The 20,343-nt window shown below is 41.4% G+C and overlaps 1 protein-coding gene across 6 annotated transcripts in view; it reads left to right on the top strand.

The window, feature by feature from the left end:
• The window catches only part of Tbl1xr1 (TBL1X receptor 1), a 141,578-nt gene that overhangs the window by 106,582 nt on the left and 14,653 nt on the right, over nt 1-20,343 (top strand). For all 6 annotated transcript variants that reach the window (XM_045161335.1, XM_004652330.2, XM_045161332.1 and 3 more), the window contains 7 exons: nt 9,234-9,379; nt 11,528-11,750; nt 12,670-12,802; nt 13,238-13,379; nt 13,876-13,939; nt 14,022-14,119; nt 15,121-15,181. In XM_045161335.1, the coding sequence (XP_045017270.1) occupies nt 11,585-11,750; nt 12,670-12,802; nt 13,238-13,379; nt 13,876-13,939; nt 14,022-14,119; nt 15,121-15,181 (664 nt within the window). In that variant the 5' untranslated portion in view covers nt 9,234-9,379; nt 11,528-11,584. The remainder of the gene's footprint in view (nt 1-9,233; nt 9,380-11,527; nt 11,751-12,669; nt 12,803-13,237; nt 13,380-13,875; nt 13,940-14,021; nt 14,120-15,120; nt 15,182-20,343) is intronic.

The raw sequence follows: 20,343 nt of genomic DNA, 5'->3' as shown, positions 1-20,343 counted from the left end.
GAGATGATCTCTGAAGGAAGAAAGCAGTGTGACCATTACAGAACCGGGGCTGCTGTAGAGGACTTTGCCTAGCACAGTCAGGGCTTGCTGCGTAGACAGCATGGCTGGTCCTTCTGCTCTTGGATCTGACCACCTGCTTAGCTAGAGTTTTGAAGCTTTTGGACAAGCAAGCAAGGGGCACAGTGAAGCATGGTAAGGTGGGAATTTGTTATAAAGGCTCAGTTTGGTGACTAGGTGGAGCCATCCGATGGCACTGCTCTTGCTTGTCAGCACCAGCTGGCAGCTCAGCAGTGTTTGCTAGTAGGCCTGTAGGACAAGACAAGGCTTGAGTGTTGGTGCCAGACTCCCGTTTCCAAGCAGAAGAAGGCTACACAGTGAAAGAAATAGGGAAAATGGTGCAGGAAATAGATTTTCTGGTTTAGTTTCTGGAGGAGTATCCAGTGATTAAATATTACCAGAAGTCTTTTTTAAAGGTGATGTTCTCAGGGAAAACCTGAATTCTGCTTTTGAAATGTAATAAAATAAAGCAAGATGGCAGGGTGTGGTGATCCAATGCCTATGATCCCAGTACTGGGGAGGTAGAGACAGTAGGATAAAAAATTCAAGGCCAGTTTAAGCTATGTAGTGAGCTTGAGGCCAGCCTGTGCTACAAGAGACCTTCTCTCTCAAAAAGGGGAGGATGCAAGAATTGTATTTTTATGGACTTTATAATAGACAAATATGTCATAACTGAGTTCTTTATAATTGTTTACTCTATACTGGGTATTTTATTTGTATTTCTTAGAAAGTTTTATACTTTCATGGTACTGGCAATAAAATAATCCATGAGGTAACGTGAGAGAACAGTCTGTTGGTAAGCATTCCTATTTATATTATGCTTTTTGGGGGATGTCACTCTGCTGTTGACATTGTGACTTGCAGAGTCTGGGAATGCTGCTCACCATGGCTGTAAGCATGGTGTGGGCTCATGTTCTAAAGTCTGCCCCTCCGTCATTGCTTTGAAATCACCCCCCCCACTACCACCACCACACACACACACACATAGTAGGGGCCAGGAGGCTGCACTTTTCAAAGCTGAAAGCCGCTATTCTGTGTGTTCATGTTAGAAAAGTTAGAAACTGACAGGAAGTTAATATCAGGTATGCAGTCGTGTTCTCAGTATCGCGGAAGGAAAATTATACTTAATAAAAAGCATGACATACTGAGATTTAGTGGCCAGTATCTTCTGAGAGAAATTGCCTCTGTGTGTGGTGAGTTTGTATCTATGGGCAAGGTTTTTCAAGAGCAGCGAGGCATGTTCTGTCATTAAGATTGTCATGCGACAGTTGATGGAGATTACTTCTAGACATCAGAGTTCTGTGAACTTAGGACTGGATTTAGGCAAAGCTTTGGATCAGCTCAACACTGACTCTCAGATGCCTGGAGATGCTCTGCTGTGTTTCTGATACCTAGTTACACCACGTAAATGGGGACGTGTTTATAATACTCTTGAGTTGTTCCTTCTCTAGGCCACTGTGTACGTCAGCTGTACATTCAGCATCACTGTTTTCAGGGGTACTTGTGAGAACCAGTCATTAAATATTTAAGAAATACCATAAAGGGCCAGGGAGATGGCTCAACTGTTAAGGACACTTGCTTGCAAAGTCTGAAGCCTGGGTTTCATACCCCAACACCCATGTTAAAGCCAGATACAATAAAGTGGCTTATGCATCTGGTGTTTACTTGCAACAGCAAGAGGTCCTGGTGTACCTATTTTCTCTCTCTCTGTCATTCACTCATTCACTCAGATACACACACACATATATTTTTAAAAAAGAAATACCATATAAATTGCTTTTGGGTAGTAATGATTTCTTTTGAAAGATTAAAGCAGCACAAACGGAGCTCATCTTTCCTACAGGAGAATTGATTGTGGAAGACATGCAGAAGAGAAGCCACAGTGGAGACAGGCCGTGTGTAGAGGGGTTCAGAGGACTGACTTGTGAGGCTGACAAGGGAAGGTTCAGAGATGCCGTCTGACACTTTGATTCTGTTTTGATTAAAAAGTACTTTAGAAGCTGGGCATGGAGGCACATGCCATTAATCCCAGCACTTGGGAGGCAGAGGTAGGAGGATCACTGTGAGTTTGAGGCCACCCTGAGACTCCATAGTGTATTCCAGGTCAGCTTGGGCTACAATGAGACCCTACCTTGAGACCCCCCCCCCCATGAAAAGCTTTAGAAATAAATAATAGCAATTATTTTTTAGTTAAGAATATAGATTCTGGTGTTCTGGTGTCTATCTCTATGGGGAATAATTTTATTTTAGGTTTAAAATACTTTACAGTGCTATTAACACTAACAGCCATGACTTGTTAAAGAGTATCCCCCGCCCATTACATATATACCTTACCATATTTATCAGTGGATTTTTATTAAGTGTTGTAGTAACTTTTCAATTTTTTCTCAATTTTATCTCAGGAAACTATCCTAAACAAATTGTTTTGGTTCTCACCAGTCTAAGCAGTTTCAGAAAGTCAACCCACATTCAGCAGATATTTCTCCCAACCATGTGGTAACCAGGCCCAACCCTGCTTAGCTGCTGAGATCAGACAAGACTGGGCGCGTTCAGGGTGATATGGCTGTAGACAATGTTTCTTAGGAAGTACAGTTTTTTTTTTTTCATTTTCATTTTTGAGATGACATGAAAATTGAGAGCAGTTGATTGACTTAATTTAGTCTCTGCTTGGTGGTCAGCCATCCGCCGAAGGTGCTTCGAGGTCTGTGCTGAGGAAGAAGTGGATGCGCGCGGTGCTGCAGGGGAAGGCGCTAGCTGCCTCGCCCCTTCTGAACTCCCGCGTCCCTACTGCCCCGTGCCGCCTCTCGCGCTTATCCCCACTAACTCCTGTCGTTACTCAGCTGCTCACTGTAGATGCTTTAGAGACTTCTGGTCTTGTTTTTGTAGTTGCTTCCTATGAGAAGAATGGGATTTTGTTTTATTTAAATTCTGTATTTGGTTTGAAATTCTCTGTTATACTGTCATCACATCTGTGGAGAATAACTTGGCTATTAAAAGCCATAAAACAGCTGCGTATTGTGATTGAAAGACAAATTAGAAATTTCAAAGCCTAAATGCCCTGTGCCTAAAACCAGGTATTTGCTAGGCATTGTCTGTAGAACCGAAGCTCATTTTGCAGTGGTCTCCATGCACTTGGGCAGTGATGCTGGGTTCATGAAAGACTCTCCCACCTTTGCCTTTCCTGTCCCCACCACCTTCCCTTGTTTACTTCTCTAACCTTTCCAGACCACATCACATCTCCTTGGGTTGGGCTGGTACCACATCCCTCTTCTGATACATTCTCTGTGCTTATTTAAGTGTGGTAGAGGTTGAGCATCACTAATCCCAAATCTGAAATCCAGAATGTTTCAGAATCTGACACAATGCAATGGTGAATTTAATATATGTGGAAAATTCTGCATCAGACCTCATAAAACAGGTCTCAGTTAAAATACAAACACACTAAAATACTATTTCAGCTATGTATATACGATACATGTGAATTGCAAATGGAAGTTTGTGTCTGAACTTAATCCTACCTCCGAGATGGATATCTCATGATAGATGTGCAAACATTCAAAAATCCAAAGTTGGAAGCATATCTGGTCCCAAACTTTTCATATAAAAAATAACCCATATCAAAACCACATATTATTCATTTCATTTAGAAGACAATTAAAACAGGGACAGTATCCTGAATATGTTCCAGTTTCTATAACCATATAGCTCAGTCAGTCATCCAGAGAACTGGCAAAGCAGTTCTCTGTTAGCTTCTACAGTGGTTAGTAAAGTGTTAGCCCTAAGTGGCAGTGCTTTCTTACCTCGCTCACCCCCTCCTTACCAAGAAGACAGTAACAATTGATGGTTAGTATCAGGCTTGTAGCCATGGAGAGCAGCAGAGGAGAGAGCTGGGAGCTGCCAAGTGTGGTGTGTGCCTTCACTTTCCTTCTTCTATGAGTGTGATGTCTACCTGTGGGCCCAATAGTCACATGCCTGTGTGCCATAATAAAATATGGAGTGGCCTTCATTTGGCACATGGAGATGTTATACACTTGGCCAGTTAACAAACATCAGAGTTATCATAAATGCTGGTAACCAAAGTACTTCATACTTCCAAGTCAGGTTTTTTTTTTTCTCATTTTGTCAGTGGAATGACCTTTTTTTTTTTTCATGAACACAGAACATTTCTATTGACACACTTTTACAGACAAGGTTCTTTTAAAAACACTGAGAGAACATGCTTTATGTTTTTTGCTTCTTCTTCTGTTTTTTAAAGGAACTCCAGATGCATACACCACTCTGTGCATTTGGCTTTGTATGGGCACTGGGGAATTTAACCCAGGCCATTAGACTTTATAAGTAAGTGCCTTGATCACTGAACCATTTCTCCAGCCCACGCTCCATTGAAGTAATTTTACTAGGGTTTGTTGCTGGTATAGCCAGAGTAACAAGTTGCTGCTGGTGGATTTAGGTCTTGAATAATTTTTTTGGAAAAGCAGTTTTGATAATCATGAAAACTTCCTTTAAATTGCTCTCTCCCTTTCCTCCCCTTCAGCCTTTGAAGGAATTTTTTTCTGGAAAGGGAAACAGTGGGTGGGGGCCATGGATTTCAGGTGGCCAGTCTAATAGAGATATTTGAAGTGAAAGTCTTTATAGTAGTGAACATGGTGCAAGTCCACTCAATCTATGGCATGAATGTTTTCCTAGCTGAATATCACAATATTGTTTAGACAATATAATGTTCATATAAACTAGTCAGTAAGATTTGTTGTTGTTTTGTGGGGAGGGGTTGTTTTCATTTTGCTTTGTTTTTGTAATGCTAGGGAGCAAATGAACACAGGCCCTTTGTTATGGTAGGTGTTTTATGACTGACCTTACCACCCCCCCCCACCCAGCCCTGTATGTTATTTTGAAGGGTAGAATACCATAAACTTAGTGTGTTAGCTTTGTGTCTAGCTGTGTGGTATCTGAGTTTCCCTAAATACAACATTTTCTCCCCAACTACTCCTGCCTTTTCTAAAGTCTGTGTGTAGTGATATGGATAGGAATATAATTCTGGCTATGCTGAGCTGAGGCTCAACTAGAACCTTGAATAGATCAGAATCAAACCACCACCACCTACACCTCCCTCCCCACCATATGCCAGGACACTGTTGTGTTCACAGTCAACTTTGCCCATTTAGGAAAAAAAAATTCAGTTTGCTTGTCCAGTGACCAGATGCCCCAAATATAACTATATTTTCTAGTTCCTGTGTTCTGGTGTTTTGCCAAGTGAAGTCACTAGGCTCTGGTGGATTCTCTCCCTCTGAGAGCACAGCATCTCTCTAGGAAGCCCTCCCTGAACCAAGCAGAGCAGAGAATGGTGGTTCCCTGACTTCCTGTCACTCGCATGCAGTGAATGCACACACACTGCCTCTGTGAGCCTTTGTCACCATCACTCCCTGCTGCTTCCTGGTTCTCCTCCATAGCTCAGGACTCTCCTGACTCAGTTGCCACAGCGATGTCATTTATGACAGAGCCTTCCCTCCCCCCTCCCCCAGGTAGTGTTTCACTCTAGTCCAGGCTGATCTGGAATTCACTATTCAGTCTCAGGGTGGCCTCGAACTCACAGCGATCCTCCTACCTCTGCCTCCCAAGTGCTGGGATTAAAGGCATGTGCCACCACGCCTGGCGCTGCCAGATCCATTCAGTGAGAGGGGCTGCTGTCATGGAGCAGATTTCAGCAGTTCAGTTTAGGTGATCTGATCAAGTATTTCCTAGAACACATTCCTAGGTGAATGAGCATTTGGAGGCATAGACAGGGGCAAGCTTCGGGTGGTGTTTTGGAGTCACGGGTTTTGAAATGTGTCCAGACTCATTTTGGTGTACTTGGAGTCTAACTTAACTGATACTTACTGAGCTTCTTGAATTCGGTAGCCTTCTGACCCTTCAATTCCCAGAATTAAAGGATCAGTGTTTTGGGTCTAGTAGTTGACAGACACGCACACACACACACACACTAAAGACACAGCCAGTGATAATCTTCAATGTGGTCAATTGTGCAATGAGCCCTTGAGAAGCTGATTAGCTCTGGGGCAGTGAGAGAAGGTTTATTTATCTCTCTCAGGAGAAAGACCACCAGCTGGAAACACAGGACTCCTGAGCACTGTGTGCTAGAGTGGGGAAGATGCCTGTGGCATTTACTGTCATTTAAGTGTAGAACCCTGCTTGGTGGTGTGAATTGAGGAGATGAGGCTCGCGTGAAAGGGAAGGCCAGGGGCTTCTTGGCAGTGTTGGGAGAAGTGACGTGATCAGTTCTTTCCTGTTGAGTAGCTGTCGAGCAACAGCATGGCAGACGAGAATGAGTAGTCCAGGCACATGCTGGGGTCTAATCTTGGGTTCCTATGGAGTTCGGAGGTAAGGTGGCCAGAGCTGGAACATTAATGTAACTGTGACACTTGAATAAAGTGCTTCTGTCTGGGGAAAGAGAAAGTAGTTTTGCACATGATGGTGTTGAGCTACCGTGCAGTGCTGCGTCTAGAAATAGAGCAACGCCAGTCATGGTGCACACAGCTCTTCTGTGATAAGCATTGTCTAGAGACCATCGTGGGCTATCAACTTGATGCTTACCTGCTGTGAGAGAGAAGGCCATGCTCCTCCAGGACTGACCAAATAAACCAAATGTGTGGCTCTGCAGACAAGCACAGTTCTGCACATAACTGCAGTGATATTGTTAGGTACATTATTACATTAAGCTCAAACCATAAGTGAATTAAAGAGGGTCTTGCGTAACAATTTTGACTAAATTGTATTCAAGAACTGAATTAGAGAAAACATGGACTGTGTATAGTTTTACAGATCTTGTGTGAATGGAAGCACATGGCAAACCCTGGTGCTAAATATGCCCAGCGAGCTAGCATGATGTTTTGTGTGTGTTCATCCCTGTCTCTCCTCTTCTAAGACCCCAAGTGGCAGACAGGACAGGGAGGTGCTCTTGTCTGGAATTGGGAGCCCACTCTGCCTTAACTTTCACCTTGACTATTTTGTCACAAAATGGATTCAAATCCTTCCTCTTTTGGGGTGACTTTTCCCACCATAATTTGTATTGTGTTGTAACAATCTTGTGTGTGTATGTGTTTGGGGGGGGGGTCTGTAGCATGTGGTACCTTGAATGCTAATCTTTGATCTCAAAGTCTTCCCAAAGCCACTTGGCTTATTCCACCCCTCATGTCCCTTTTACGTATTGAAGAAGTTATTTTGCGAATAGCATGAAATTCAAACAGGAGTCTGCCAGTCCTTAGCTGTTGCCCTTTCCCTTGTGCCTTGGTAGCAAGGGATCTGCTTGGAGTCATGGCATCATGGGCTCTTGACAAGGCTGGTTGGGATGGTGCTCTCCTCCCCTCCCTCAGTGGGGTTTTCTTAGCCCTCATTGTGACCCCAGCTTAAGTGTATTTTATTATAATCTGGTGTAGGAGGAGATCAGAGGTTAAAACTGAGGTCTTAAAGAACCATCTGTTCACTTCTTACCTCTCCACTTGTGAATAGTTCTAAATGAGGGGGGAAGGAAGCCAGGAAACCCCACACGGGTGTGGCTTTATGACCACTGAGCCAATTCGCAAGTCTCCTAGCCACATGGTGCTTGTGAGCCAGGCCCACATGTACCGCAGTAGCTCAAGTAGAAGGACGGTGTATGAAATACATCTGTATTAAAATACTGAGATGTTACAAGATCTAGTCACTTATTACTGAGTAGGAAAATTTATTAACATTTGATGTGGCATATATAATTTGAATTATTTTAAAATGTGTTATGGTAATTACTATTTAATAATAAACAATATTGATTTTTTTTTTTTTTTGAGGTAAGGTCTCGCTCTAGCAACCAGGCTGATCTGGAATTCGCTATGTATTCTCAGGGTAGCCTTGACCTCACAGCCATCTCCTACCTGTGCCTCCCGAGTGTTGGGATTAAAGGTGTGCGTCACCATACCCAGCTATATTGAATTTTTTTGAGAAAGATAATTGGGTCTATCACTTTACTAAACTTTGTTTTTTATTTGGGCTAGACTGAAAAGGACAAACCAGCAAGTGGGGAGATAGTCAGTGGGTAAAGCGCTTACCACACAAGCATAAGGACCTGGTTTGGGTTCCCAGCACTTTTGTAAAAGCTGGAATGGTGGCATATGCCTGTAATCCTGACACTGGGAGACAAAGGCTGGAAGGTCCCTAGGTTCACTGGCTGGCTAGCTAGTCTAGCCTAATTTGTGAGCTCCAATTGGTGGTTCAGTGCGAGACCTTGTCTCAAAAAATTAGGGAAAAAATGTGAAGAGTGATCAAGCTAGGCATCTGACATTGACCTCTGGCTTTCACATGCATATACATACAAGAATTCCTATGTACATATCACGTACATAAACATGTTCAAAAAAATACAAAGCCAACACGTATTTTTGTTGTGAGCCTTGTGGTTTCAAGTATTTTGTGAAATAATTGTTGAAGAAGACCTGAAAGTTGGAATTTCTCTCATTTGCTAGCTCTTTCTTGTTTTGTTGCTATATATATTATTTATTTATGAGAGACAGAAAGAGGCACATATAGAGAGAAAATGGGTACACCATGGCCTCTACCCATTGCTAATGAATTCCACATGCATTTACCACCTACTGCATCTGGCTAGCTCTTTATTTCATGAAGAGTTCATTTAGATAAACTATTACTAAGTAGCAAAAAATAGCATTTTCAAAAAATACTCAGCACATACATGGTACCTGAATTTAAATTTTCACTTTTAATTTTTTTTATGATTTATGAAGATGTTTGACAGGATGTACCTAGTGTAAATGTGCCACAGAAATAATGACACACCACTTACTCTACCTGAGCTCCAGCTTGTCGTGAGAGGCAGACAAGTCCTGTGACCTCCAGAGGCTTTAAGCTCTGTCAGCTTGATGCACTTTGCTGAGGAGAGCCGTGCATAGTCATGGCATCCAGTAGGTGCTAGAAATTATGAAAAGTGCACTAATGGCAAGAAATGGAAAACAAAGGGTACAGGCTTAGATTTTGTTATTTTTTTTGTCTAAATGCAAATTTTGACTTTATCAGTTTAGTATTTCAAATGATGAAATGTGATTATGAAAGATTATTGTTTTTATTTCTAATTTAGTGTGTTGTCACTAGGAAATGATTTCTCTTTTTTGAGTCTTTTCTTTTGCTTTCAGGATTTTCTCATTCAGCGTTTACCTTTGGTATAGAGAGCCACATCAGCCAGTCCAACATAAATGGCGCCCTCGTCCCGCCTGCGGCACTGATATCCATCATCCAGAAAGGCCTTCAGTATGTAGAGGCGGAAGTTAGTATCAATGAGGTAAGGCACATTTACTTTAATACCGATCCTTAATCCTTAACGAGTTCTTAAATTAGCTGTCGTCTTTGTATGCCTGTCTAGTATGTGCTGTGAGCTTGGAGCCGCAAGCAAGGAGCTGTTCCTAATGAGTCTCGGGTTGTGTTGCCAGGGGTGCTGGTGGCAGTGTGTAAGAATTCAGGACCATTTGTGTGTGCGTGTGTGTGATGTTGCACACGTGTAGTAAACACCAGAAAATAAGTTTAATGCAGCAGCATGTGCTCTGGAACACTGAGAACAAACTGATGATGAAAAGTTGGAAACTTGGTGTTATTTGGCCATAACTTGATTTTGAAAGCCAATGTATATTGCTGCCAAGTCTTGGCACTTGGTGCCTACCTTAGGTTCACATGTGAGCAGTGTGTATTTCAGGTGGCCCACCTGAAATAAAGAGCATCCTTACCTGCTGTCTGGATCTGTAACCGGATTGGAACACAGCCAGACTTGTGCGGACACTCACGACCCATCTATGGCTGGACATTGCTCATAGGAAGAGTTGGCCTGTAAAACCTTAATCAATATATTTTCTGATTGGTTCAGGGGAATTTTGCAACCTCTTGATCGATCTGGGAATCTTGGCATATGGCCAGGACTGGGGAGCTAGATTTATTTTGTTTGAGAGATAAAGTTCTCATCTTTTTTCAAGAATTTTTACCTGAAATATGTATAATTCCTATGTCAATATTTATTGCTATAGTTAATATACTAAAATTTTTTAGTTTTGTCATTGATTGAAAAGCCACCAAATTAGCTTTTTTTTCCCAAATATGATCACAAATAATGATAGGCAGGTTTTCATACTGCTCTTAGATGCAGTCTCATGTTGTGATTTTTGGCCTATATTTAATCTGTTTCACAGTGTTTGTGCTGGTGCTAGTCTGTTTCAGCTACATCTGAATTAAGTGGCTTTCACCCTTTTCTCAGCTCTTCTACTACCTTCCTAACTTCAGAGCATTGCGTGGTGTTTTGTAACTCAGCACCATCATGCGAGCATCATTGGCTCATGTGGCAACCCAGCTTCTCACAGGCATGTTCTCTACCCACTGATTTGCATTGTTTCCTGCTTCTGTCCTGGCCTGTCACTGTGTGCTCACTGAAAAATTTTTCTTATTAACATTAAGCTTCTTCATGGCAGTAACTAGAGCTTTAGAGATTAAAGAGCAATAGCTTGTGTTAAGGTGGTTCTCCTCAAACATGAGTGGACCTAAAACTTACCAGTAAGCCTGCTGCACATGGGCCCCTCCCTCACGTTCTGATTCTGTGAGCTGAGATCTCTTTGGTGTGCTGGGGATATAGAACAGGGCCTCGTGTGTGCGAGGGAGCACTCCACTACTGAGCTTACCAGCAGCTCTGGGCTAACTAACTTTTCTTGTCAGCCACCAACCAGGTGATAGTTGCTAGCAGTCCTTGGATCATCCTGTAAATAGTATTGCATTGAGATCACAGCAGCAGCTAACTAGATGTGTAAGGTGCCTTCAAACTAGTACTTGCAATTCAGCCTGGGCAAAGTGATGTGACTTTATAGCATAGAGCCTGGACTCTCATCACAAACTTGAACTTCACAGGCTTTTATATGTTAAAAAAGTTAGCTTTTCAAACTAGTGCAGTCACACTCAGGGAATGGTTCCATGCTCCCCACAGAATCTGCAAATGCCCTTCACTGAGGCCGCACACGTGTACGTGAGGTCATTCATAGCATGGTGTAAATTCTTCATAACTGTCTTCCTTTAGCGTTTAGAGAGAAGTGTGCATGCTTAGTGTAAGTGCAGTTGAGGAATTGGAACTCTGGAGTAGAAGGCTAAATGTGTGATGTGGTTGGTACCTGTCTTCATTGGTGTGTGATCTGTTCTGTGTTAGACATTAGGTTGGATACCAATAAACCTTTTTTATCACCTGGATGCACCTTTTAGTGCATATTTCAGTTTTTATCAGCACCTCCTTCTCTTCCATGCGTATTTGCAACGCTGCTATCAACTAGTGAGGCAGTGACTTCTTAACCTTGGAGAGTTGTCCTCCTTCCCTCCTCCTCATCTTTCTGAGTTCAAAAAATGAATCATAGTTTTTCTCAGCATGAATATTTTCACTTTTTCTCTCCTGCTTTTCCAAATCTAGGATGGCACCTTGTTTGATGGTCGACCCATAGAGTCTCTGTCCCTGATAGATGCCGTCATGCCTGATGTAGTACAAACCAGACAGCAAGCCTACAGAGACAAGCTCGCACAGCAGCATGCCGCTGCCGCTGCCGCCGCCGCCGCCGCCACAAACCAGCAAGGGTCTGCAAAAAATGGAGAGAACACAGCCAATGGGGAGGAGAATGGAGCACACACCATAGCAAGTGAGTCAAGATTTTTTAAATTACATATGTTTGTCTATGTGATGTGTGTCTTTGGGCATGTGTGAGTGCAAGTCCAGGGGTCAACTTGGGGTGCTTCCTTCTACCACGCTGCGCCTCATTGATTGAGGCAAGGTTTTTCACAGAACCTAGAGCTTACCTATTTGGCTAAACTAGCCAGCAAGCCCGAAGGATTCCCTTGGCTCTGCTTCCCAGCACTGGATTGTAGGCATTCTCTACCGCACCAAACATTTGCATGGGTTCTGAGGCTCTGAACTTGGGCCCTCATGTTTGCACAGCGAGTGCTTTATCCACTGAGCCACCTTTCCTGTCCCTTGATGGGCTTTTTAAAGACTCATTCTCAGTGGAAATACCTTGCTTTCCTGAAGTGCCCTGTCTTCTGAGCCAAGATGATGTCACATGTGTCAGTTGTACCAGCTCATCTCCCAGCTTGTGTCGCCTTTAAATATTATTCCTAGGGCTCAGAAAAGCTAGATTTACTTTATTTTCTGTTTAAACTATTTCTGAACTGATTTCTTACTCTGAAACAATTTTTCCATCTGCATTTTATTTCTAAGTAAAATTTGTAATACTAGCTATTAACATATAGTAAAGCTTGAATATTGAGGTATAAAGGCAACTCAATGTTATAAGAATGATATCAGCATCCCCTACTGGCAGAAACTTAGAATAGTATTTGAAATATATTTTGAGATGATATATATATATTTGATTTATATATATATATATATATATATATAGATATACTTGATATATATGTATATGCATATATATATATTTCAAACCATTTTATCATTCCAGCCATATTTAGGCCTAGCATTTTAAAAGCTAATACTGTATAATCATACTTGTTAGAAATTTGTTTTCCGTGTGACAAAGACTATTGTTTTTCATGGTGTAGATAACCACACTGACATGATGGAAGTGGATGGGGATGTTGAAATCCCTCCTAATAAGGCGGTTGTGTTACGGGGCCATGAGTCTGAAGTCTTCATCTGTGCCTGGAACCCTGTTAGTGATCTACTGGCATCAGGGTATGTTTCTCAGAAGTGATTCTAAAATGTCTTTTAAAAAAAAACAAAGCAGATTTAGTGTTTGGCCTAGTTTTGCCTCCAACTATTGACCTTTCTGCCTCGGCTTCCTGGGTGCTAGATCACAGGTGTACTTCCTCAAACCCTGGTGTGAATTTTTAAAATAGTTTACCACACTCTTACACTCATTTTGTAAATAGATTTCACTTTTCAGGCATTGTTGTTGTTTTCCTATGGTTATTTCCCCTTAATAAATTTTATTCCTTCATGTACTAATTTTAGAATTACTTGGGATGGGGAGAATTGGAAACATACTAGAGGTGTTAAGCCCTGGAAGTTTCTTTTTTATTGCTTTGTCATTAACAAGATCTAGTATATAGTTTGATTCTGGGTTGTTTGAGAAAGTATGCGGATTTCAAATATATCACCTAATTGTAGGTCTGGAGACTCCACAGCAAGAATATGGAATCTTAGTGAGAATAGCACTAGCGGCTCCACGCAGCTAGTGCTCAGACACTGCATTCGGGAAGGTGGGCAGGATGTTCCCAGCAACAAGGATGTAACATCTCTAGACTGGAATGTGAGTACACTTTCCTTGACTAAGTGGCCCATGAATGAATATGTGTTGTTAGCCTTGTAGTCACGATGCATCTGGCTGGATGTTAGGTCGGCTTTGGGCTTCATAGTCCTAGTACTCGAATTACTTAAGTATTTTGGAAGATGTTGCTTCTTTGTTCTGTAAAATCATTGTCAAGGTATCATTTCCTTCCTACACCAACACCCTGCCTTCAAGCTGAGAATAGGTTTTCTGGGCCTGGAAGCTTTAAAATAATTAAATGGGAGCTAGGGAGCTAACTTAGCACTTAAGGCACTTGTCTGTGAAGCCTAAGGACCCAGGTTTGATTTCCCTAGTACCCATATAAGCCAAATGCACAAGGTGGCACATGTGTCTAGAGTTTAATTGCAATGGCTGGAGGTTCTGCTGTGCCTATTCTCTGTTAAATAATAAGTAGCATTTACAAAAAATAATCAAATGGCCTTTCTGGGTTGTATAATGACAAACATTTCTTCCACAGAGTGAAGGCACACTTCTAGCAACTGGGTCATATGATGGATTTGCCAGAATATGGACTAAGGATGGTGAGATATTTTCCTAACTTAGTTGTTGCTCTAAGTTACAAGTTTGAAGTGTTCTTAACATTTTTGTTTTTCGAAATTGTAGGTAATCTTGCTAGCACTTTAGGACAGCATAAAGGCCCTATATTTGCATTAAAATGGAATAAGAAAGGAAATTTCATCTTAAGTGCTGGAGTAGACAAGGTAAGCTAACACTGAGCTCTTCACAACTGCATTTGAAAGTACCTCTTTTTCTTTCCTGATGCCACCATCAAACAGAGCCTGCATGTTTGGGAAAGTCAGGCCTGAATTCATGACAGGGAATAGTGGCATCTTCTCCATCCTCTTCTCTTCTGTCAGCATGGCATTCCTCGTTTTGCTGCATACAACTGAAAAGACGTGCCATAGTGCCTGGTCTTTTTAATGAAAATTATTTTCATCCAGGAAAGAACAGGCAGTGTGTGGTGTCAGAGTGCATAAAAGCCTAACACTCACCCTATTCAAGGAACAGTAAAAACAGCAAAAGGAAAAAGCTGATGACAGAATTTGGGGAGGGAGAGAAAAGTCCTGTTAATGCCACTGCTACAAATAATTTTTGGTTCAATGCAATTTACTACCTTAAAATTCAAGAGCTGGAAACTGGGGAAGTTGGCTTAGTGGATAAAAAGCACTTGCCCCTCAGGCCTGAGTACTACAGTTCTATTCTCAGAGCCTATTTAAAAAGCCAGAGGATGTGGCTGACGTCTGTAATCCTAATACCCGGAAGACAAGATGGTAGACAGACAGGAGAATGTACTAGAAACTCTCAGTGAACAGTAGCAGAATGAGATCTTGAGAGACTGTTCCACTGTGCTATATGTGGGACTGTACTCAGGAACATATGTACGTACACACACACACGTATTAAGTCCACTCTTGGGTTGGACTTTACTCAACACTAATACAATGCCAGGCACTTTGTTGGTATCCAGTAGTAGATTGGAGTAGATTGGCGAAAACCCACTAAGGAAATGTTAAACTGCTTAATGATAATTTCTTTCCAAGTGGAAGATAGATAGCCTTGTACTATTTGAGATAAAAACAAACGTTTAAAATTAAATCTACTTTGGCATTTCATTCTGCCTTAATACGATCTGACATCAAATTTGTGCTTTCTTGGTTAACGTCATAGCAATTTCTTTGTCTCTCTTTTCCCCTCATCTTAGACCACAATTATTTGGGACGCACATACTGGAGAAGCCAAGCAGCAGTTTCCTTTTCATTCAGGTAAGCCTCTTTTGTGTCTACAGCAGTTAAAGCATACTTCTGTTTTCTTCATTACAGTTTTAGCATCATAACAATTCATTCAAAACTTTGAAATACCAAATACCAGTCAGTCTGTTAGGAGCTGACATTTTGTGGCCTACAAATGGTTGACTGCCAGGGAGGGAATCATCTGTTTTTCTGCAGAGTGTACCTTAAAGCATTTTCAGTGTAATTCGAGTGGTGCTGTTGAACAGAAAGAAAGATATTGGAAGTTCAGAGATTGTTAAAAGAATATAGAAAAGCTATTTTTTATGTTGCTTTGTATCCTCCTATCTTGCTCTCAAAGTATTTATATATTAAGACTTTTCTGGTAGTTTTTATGGGGTTTAAATATTAGGTCATCTTCCCTACAAACAAAAGACAATGTGACTTTTTTTTCCTATCTGTATTCCTTGAATTTTTTTTTATTATTTTTGCCTTCCTGCTTTATTGAAGACTTGGAGCGGTATTGAATGTGAGAAGGGCTCTTTGTCTTGTGCTAGTTGCAGGCGAAACACTCGTGTCCCCTCACTTAGTCTAATGTTGGGTACAGGTTTGTCACACACAGACTTCATTACGACAGCGTATGTCCCTTGTAGTTTAGTCCTAGTTTCTTCAAGGCTTTCTCATTAATGGATGTTGAACTTTGTCAAATGCCCTTTCTGTATCTTTTCAGATGATCATGTGATTTCTGTTCTTAAATCTATTTGTATGCTTAATTACATTTGTTGAAATAACCTTATTTACCTTAAATACAACAATTGGTCATGATGGGTGATTTTAATATGTTCTGGAATTCTGTTTCCAAGTATTCTCTTGAAGTTTTGCATCTATGGTCACCAAGGAAAGTGTCTACTTTTTGGTGTTGCTTTGTCCTTCTTGGATTTGGGTGTCAGGGAGTGCCAGTGTCAGGCTTCCTAGAGAGATTCTGCTCGCGCCTTCCCTTTCTGTCCCGTGACATTGTGATGTGCGCTCCTCCTGCAGAGTCTGGCACAGTTTGGGGATGGAGCCATATGATCTCGGCTTTTCTCTGGGGAGATTCTTTCTTATTGCTTCAATTTTTTAAAATTTGTTTATGTCTTACTGATTTAATTTTGATCAGTTGTATGTGTTTAGGAATGTATTTGTTTCTTGGAGATTTCCTAAGTTTTTAGAATATAATACTAAATATTCCTGCTTATTTGAATTTTTTTGGAATCTGTTTCTTTTCTTTCTTTGCCTTTACATCTCTGTTTTCATGACTAAACTTTGTTAATTTAGATGTTTGCTATTGGTAGTTTGGTTAGGGGCTCATTAAAGTTTTTCAAAGAACCAACTCTATGAGTTTATGTATTCTTTTAATCTCTGCCCCGTTGTTCATTGCCACTTTCTATCAAATTTGTTTTTTTGCTAGAACTTTGAGGAATGTCAGGGTTTTTGTTTGACGTGTCTCCATTTATTTTTTATTTGAGAGAGAGAAGGGGCACCCCAGGGCCTTTAGCCACTGCACCAAAACTCCAGATGCCTGCACCTCCTTGTGTGCATGTGCATCATTGCACACTTGCCTCACTGCGTCTGGATATGTGGGACCTGGAGATTCGAACATCATGAGCCCTTAGGCTTCTCAGGCAAGAGCCTTAACCACTAAGCTATCTCTCCAGCCCCAATTTTTTGTTTTTGAAATGTAAATGCTTACTACCATAAACTTTTCTCTTAGAACTAACTGCCTTAACTGTGTCCTAACGGTTCTTATAAGTTGTGCTATAATGTTAATTTGTTTCTTACAGTGACCCATTGCTGATTCAAGAATGTATATTCAGTATCCAATATTTGGGTGACTTCTGTAGTTTCCCTAGATTTAAAATACAAGGAAATATTTTTGTTATGATTTATTTATTTATTTTTAATTTTTTGGTTTTTTGAGGTAAGGTTTCGCTCCAGAACAGGCTGACCTGGAATTCACTATGTAGCCTCAGGGTGGCCTCAAACTCATGGTGATCCTCCTACCTTTGCCACCTGAGTTCTAGGATTAAAGGTGTGCCCCACTATGCCCAGCTTGATTGTTTTTTAAAACTTTTTTTGTTGTTTATTTTATTTATTTATTTGAGAGTGGCAGAGAAAGAGGCAGAGAGAGAGAGAGAGAGAGAGAGAAATGGGCACACCAGGGCCTCCAGCCACTGCAAACGAACTCCAGACGCGTGCGCCCCCTTCTGTATCTAGCTAATGTGGGTCCTGGGAAATTGAGCCTCAAACCGGGGTCCTTAGGCTTCACAGGCAAGCGCTTAATCGCTAAGCCATATCTCCAGCCCTTGATTGTTTTTCATAATGTGGTCAGTTTTGGAGAGTCTGCCATTTGCTGCTGACAAGGGTGTATATTCCTTACTTGAGATGAAATGATTGTAGATATCTGATAAGTCACTTTATTTGTGGTTATTTCTGGCATAGTTTATTTAGCTCTAAAGTTTCTGTGTTGATTTTTAGTGTGAAAGGCCTATCATAGGGAGAGATATTGAAGTCATTACTACTGCTTTTATCTGTTCTATCTGACCTTGTATGCCTCTTAGTGTTGGCTTCATGGGGTGGAGAACCCCAGCATTCTTTGCCTCACTATTTGTTATTGTGTGTGTGTACGCACACATGCATGTGCTCAATGCACATGTACAAGGCACATGTGTTCGGGTGCATGTGGAGGCCAGAGGTCTATTTTGGTGTCCTCCTCAATCATTTTGCACCTTATTTTGTGATGCAAGGTCTCTTCACTGAACCTGTAGCTCACTAGCTTGACTAGACTGGCTGGCTAATGAACTCCAGAGATCTGAACCCAGGTCCCCATGGTTATGTGGCAAGCACTTTACCTACTCACCCAGCCCTTCTTAGAGCTTCTTGGTGAATTGTTTGCTTTATTAATATATCGAGGCCTTCTTTACTCTTCTGACTGCTTGTAGCCTTTAGTCTGCTTTCTCAGATAACAGAATAGTTGTGCTAGCTTGCTCCCTGCTTCCATTTACTGGGAAGTGGATGTTCTCTCGAATCCTTGGCTTGTGGGCAGATGTGCTTCTGTGTTGTTCTTTCTTCATTCAGCTGCTCTGAGTCCTAAATGTGAGTATCGGCACTTGCACTGAAGCTGCTGTGGGGCGGTTTGGCTGGGGCTTAGTTGGTTAGAGTACTGTGTGTTCTTTTCTTTCCAGGCTCGTATTAGGGTTTTGCTGGAATACTCTTTTGGACGTGATGTTTGTGGTACCACCCCCCCCCCCCCAATCTCTCCTTTATTCATCTTTTTCTCCCATGAAATGTATTCTTCCCTCTGTGGCTGTGAATGGGACTGTCTTTCCTTTTCCTTTGTTTACAGTATTACTTTAAATATTTTCCACAGTGCTAACTTGGTTATCATGAATTGCCTTAATTTGTACTGTCTTGAAATGTTCCTATTTCTCAGTTTTCAAAGGTTAACTACTTGGCATAGCAGTTTTAGTTGGCAGTTACTTCAAGGGCTTGAAATAATATCAACTCATGCTTTTTATAGAATTCAGGGACTAATCTGATGGGTTTGCCTTTGTAGGTGAGCTGGCACTTTGCTCTCTCAGCTTCTGACTGTTGTTCTGCTCGGGAATGCGGCGGTCCTCACTCGTGCATGGCGGCACGTGCTCGGGCAGCTCAGCACGAGTGAAGGACAGTGTGGGTCTACGCATGCGTGCTCCACAAAGTCACTGGGACAAGAAACATGTAGATAGTTTGGGGAAAAAGGAGAGGGTGCTGCTTAGTGATGATTTGGAATGGTCTACAAGTTTTGGAAATAATGGTGTTGGATATGTAGCAACGAATACAACTAATGGTACCAGATTGTGCATTTAGAACATGGTTAGGATGGTCTATAAATTTGACCACCAATTTTACAAGTAATTTGATAGTCCTACACTTTAAATGTATAGATAACATCTCTTTACAGCTGCTAAAAAATCGCCATTGAGTACATTTGCAAAAGTTATGGAGTATGTGTGAGTTAATAAAAACGAGAATGGGGGAGAGTTTAATTCTAGCTCTAGAAATTTTAAAAAGTTGAATAACCCTAGGAAAATTAGTTGTTTCTTGAATTTTTTTACACATGTAAAATGAGATATAATAAACACTTCTTATAAATTAGTGCATTTTGGGTTAGAGATATGTTCCTAAAGAACTTGTACCACACACAGTAATGAAGCGCATCCTGAGGTTACCTCAGCTCTTTGTCATATGATTTAAGACCCAGGCATGCTGTGCGCACATGAGTCAATCAGCTCAGTATTTTGTGTAGTCAGTTCTTGGTTATAAGTTTTGTTGCAGTGAGCTTTGCATTGCTGGCAAAACAAAAACATCCGACCAAGAGCAAATATAGGAGGAAAGGGTTTATTTTGGCCTAAAGACAAAAAGGGAAGCTGCATTGTTGCAGGGGAAAACTATGGCATGAGCAGAGGGTGGACGTCACCTCCTGGTCAACTTCAGGTGGACAACAGCAGGAGGAGAGTGAGCCAAAAAGAGGGAGCTGGCTGTAACACCCATAATCCTGCCCCCAACAATATACCTCCTCCAGGAGGTGCCAATTCCAAAATTGCCACCATCTGGGACCTAGCATTCAGAACACATAAGTTTTTGTAGGACACCTGAATCAAACCACCACCACAAGTTTGCTGCCAGTTTTCTGGACCCAATCATGGGTTTCTTTTTATGCTACTTTTTCCAGCCTTTTGTCACAGGTTGCAGGCTTCTGAACTCCGATGGATTGGGTCAGAGTTGTTGTTCTTACAATCATTTTAAAAACTGTATTTAAAATTCTCTAAATGAATGAGCAATTTCAACATCCCCTTTCCATTTTCTACTTGTTAGCACTAGAGCAAATTTTTATTAAAGAAACAGGATTATTTTTAAAATGACTTAAGGGCTAGAGAGATTGCTTAGTGGTTAGGGCACTTGTCTGTAAAGCCAAAGGATCCAGGTTCAATTTCCCAAGACCCACAAAAGCCAGGTGCACAAGGTGGTACATGTGTCTGGAGTTCATTTGCAGTGGCTGGATGTCCTGGTGTGCCCACCCCCACCCCCGTGTCTTTTTCTCAAATAAATAAAAATCATTTTTTTAAATTACATTTAATGTTAAAGTTGTCTTTGAATCAAGCTTCAGCAGTCTACATACA

This window comes from Jaculus jaculus, chromosome 11 (assembly GCF_020740685.1).
Source record: "Jaculus jaculus isolate mJacJac1 chromosome 11, mJacJac1.mat.Y.cur, whole genome shotgun sequence".
In the NCBI taxonomy this organism is placed as follows: domain Eukaryota; kingdom Metazoa; phylum Chordata; class Mammalia; order Rodentia; family Dipodidae; genus Jaculus; species Jaculus jaculus.
The sequence above is the reverse complement of the archived record's forward strand: the minus strand, read 5'-3'. Positions and strand labels throughout refer to the sequence as shown.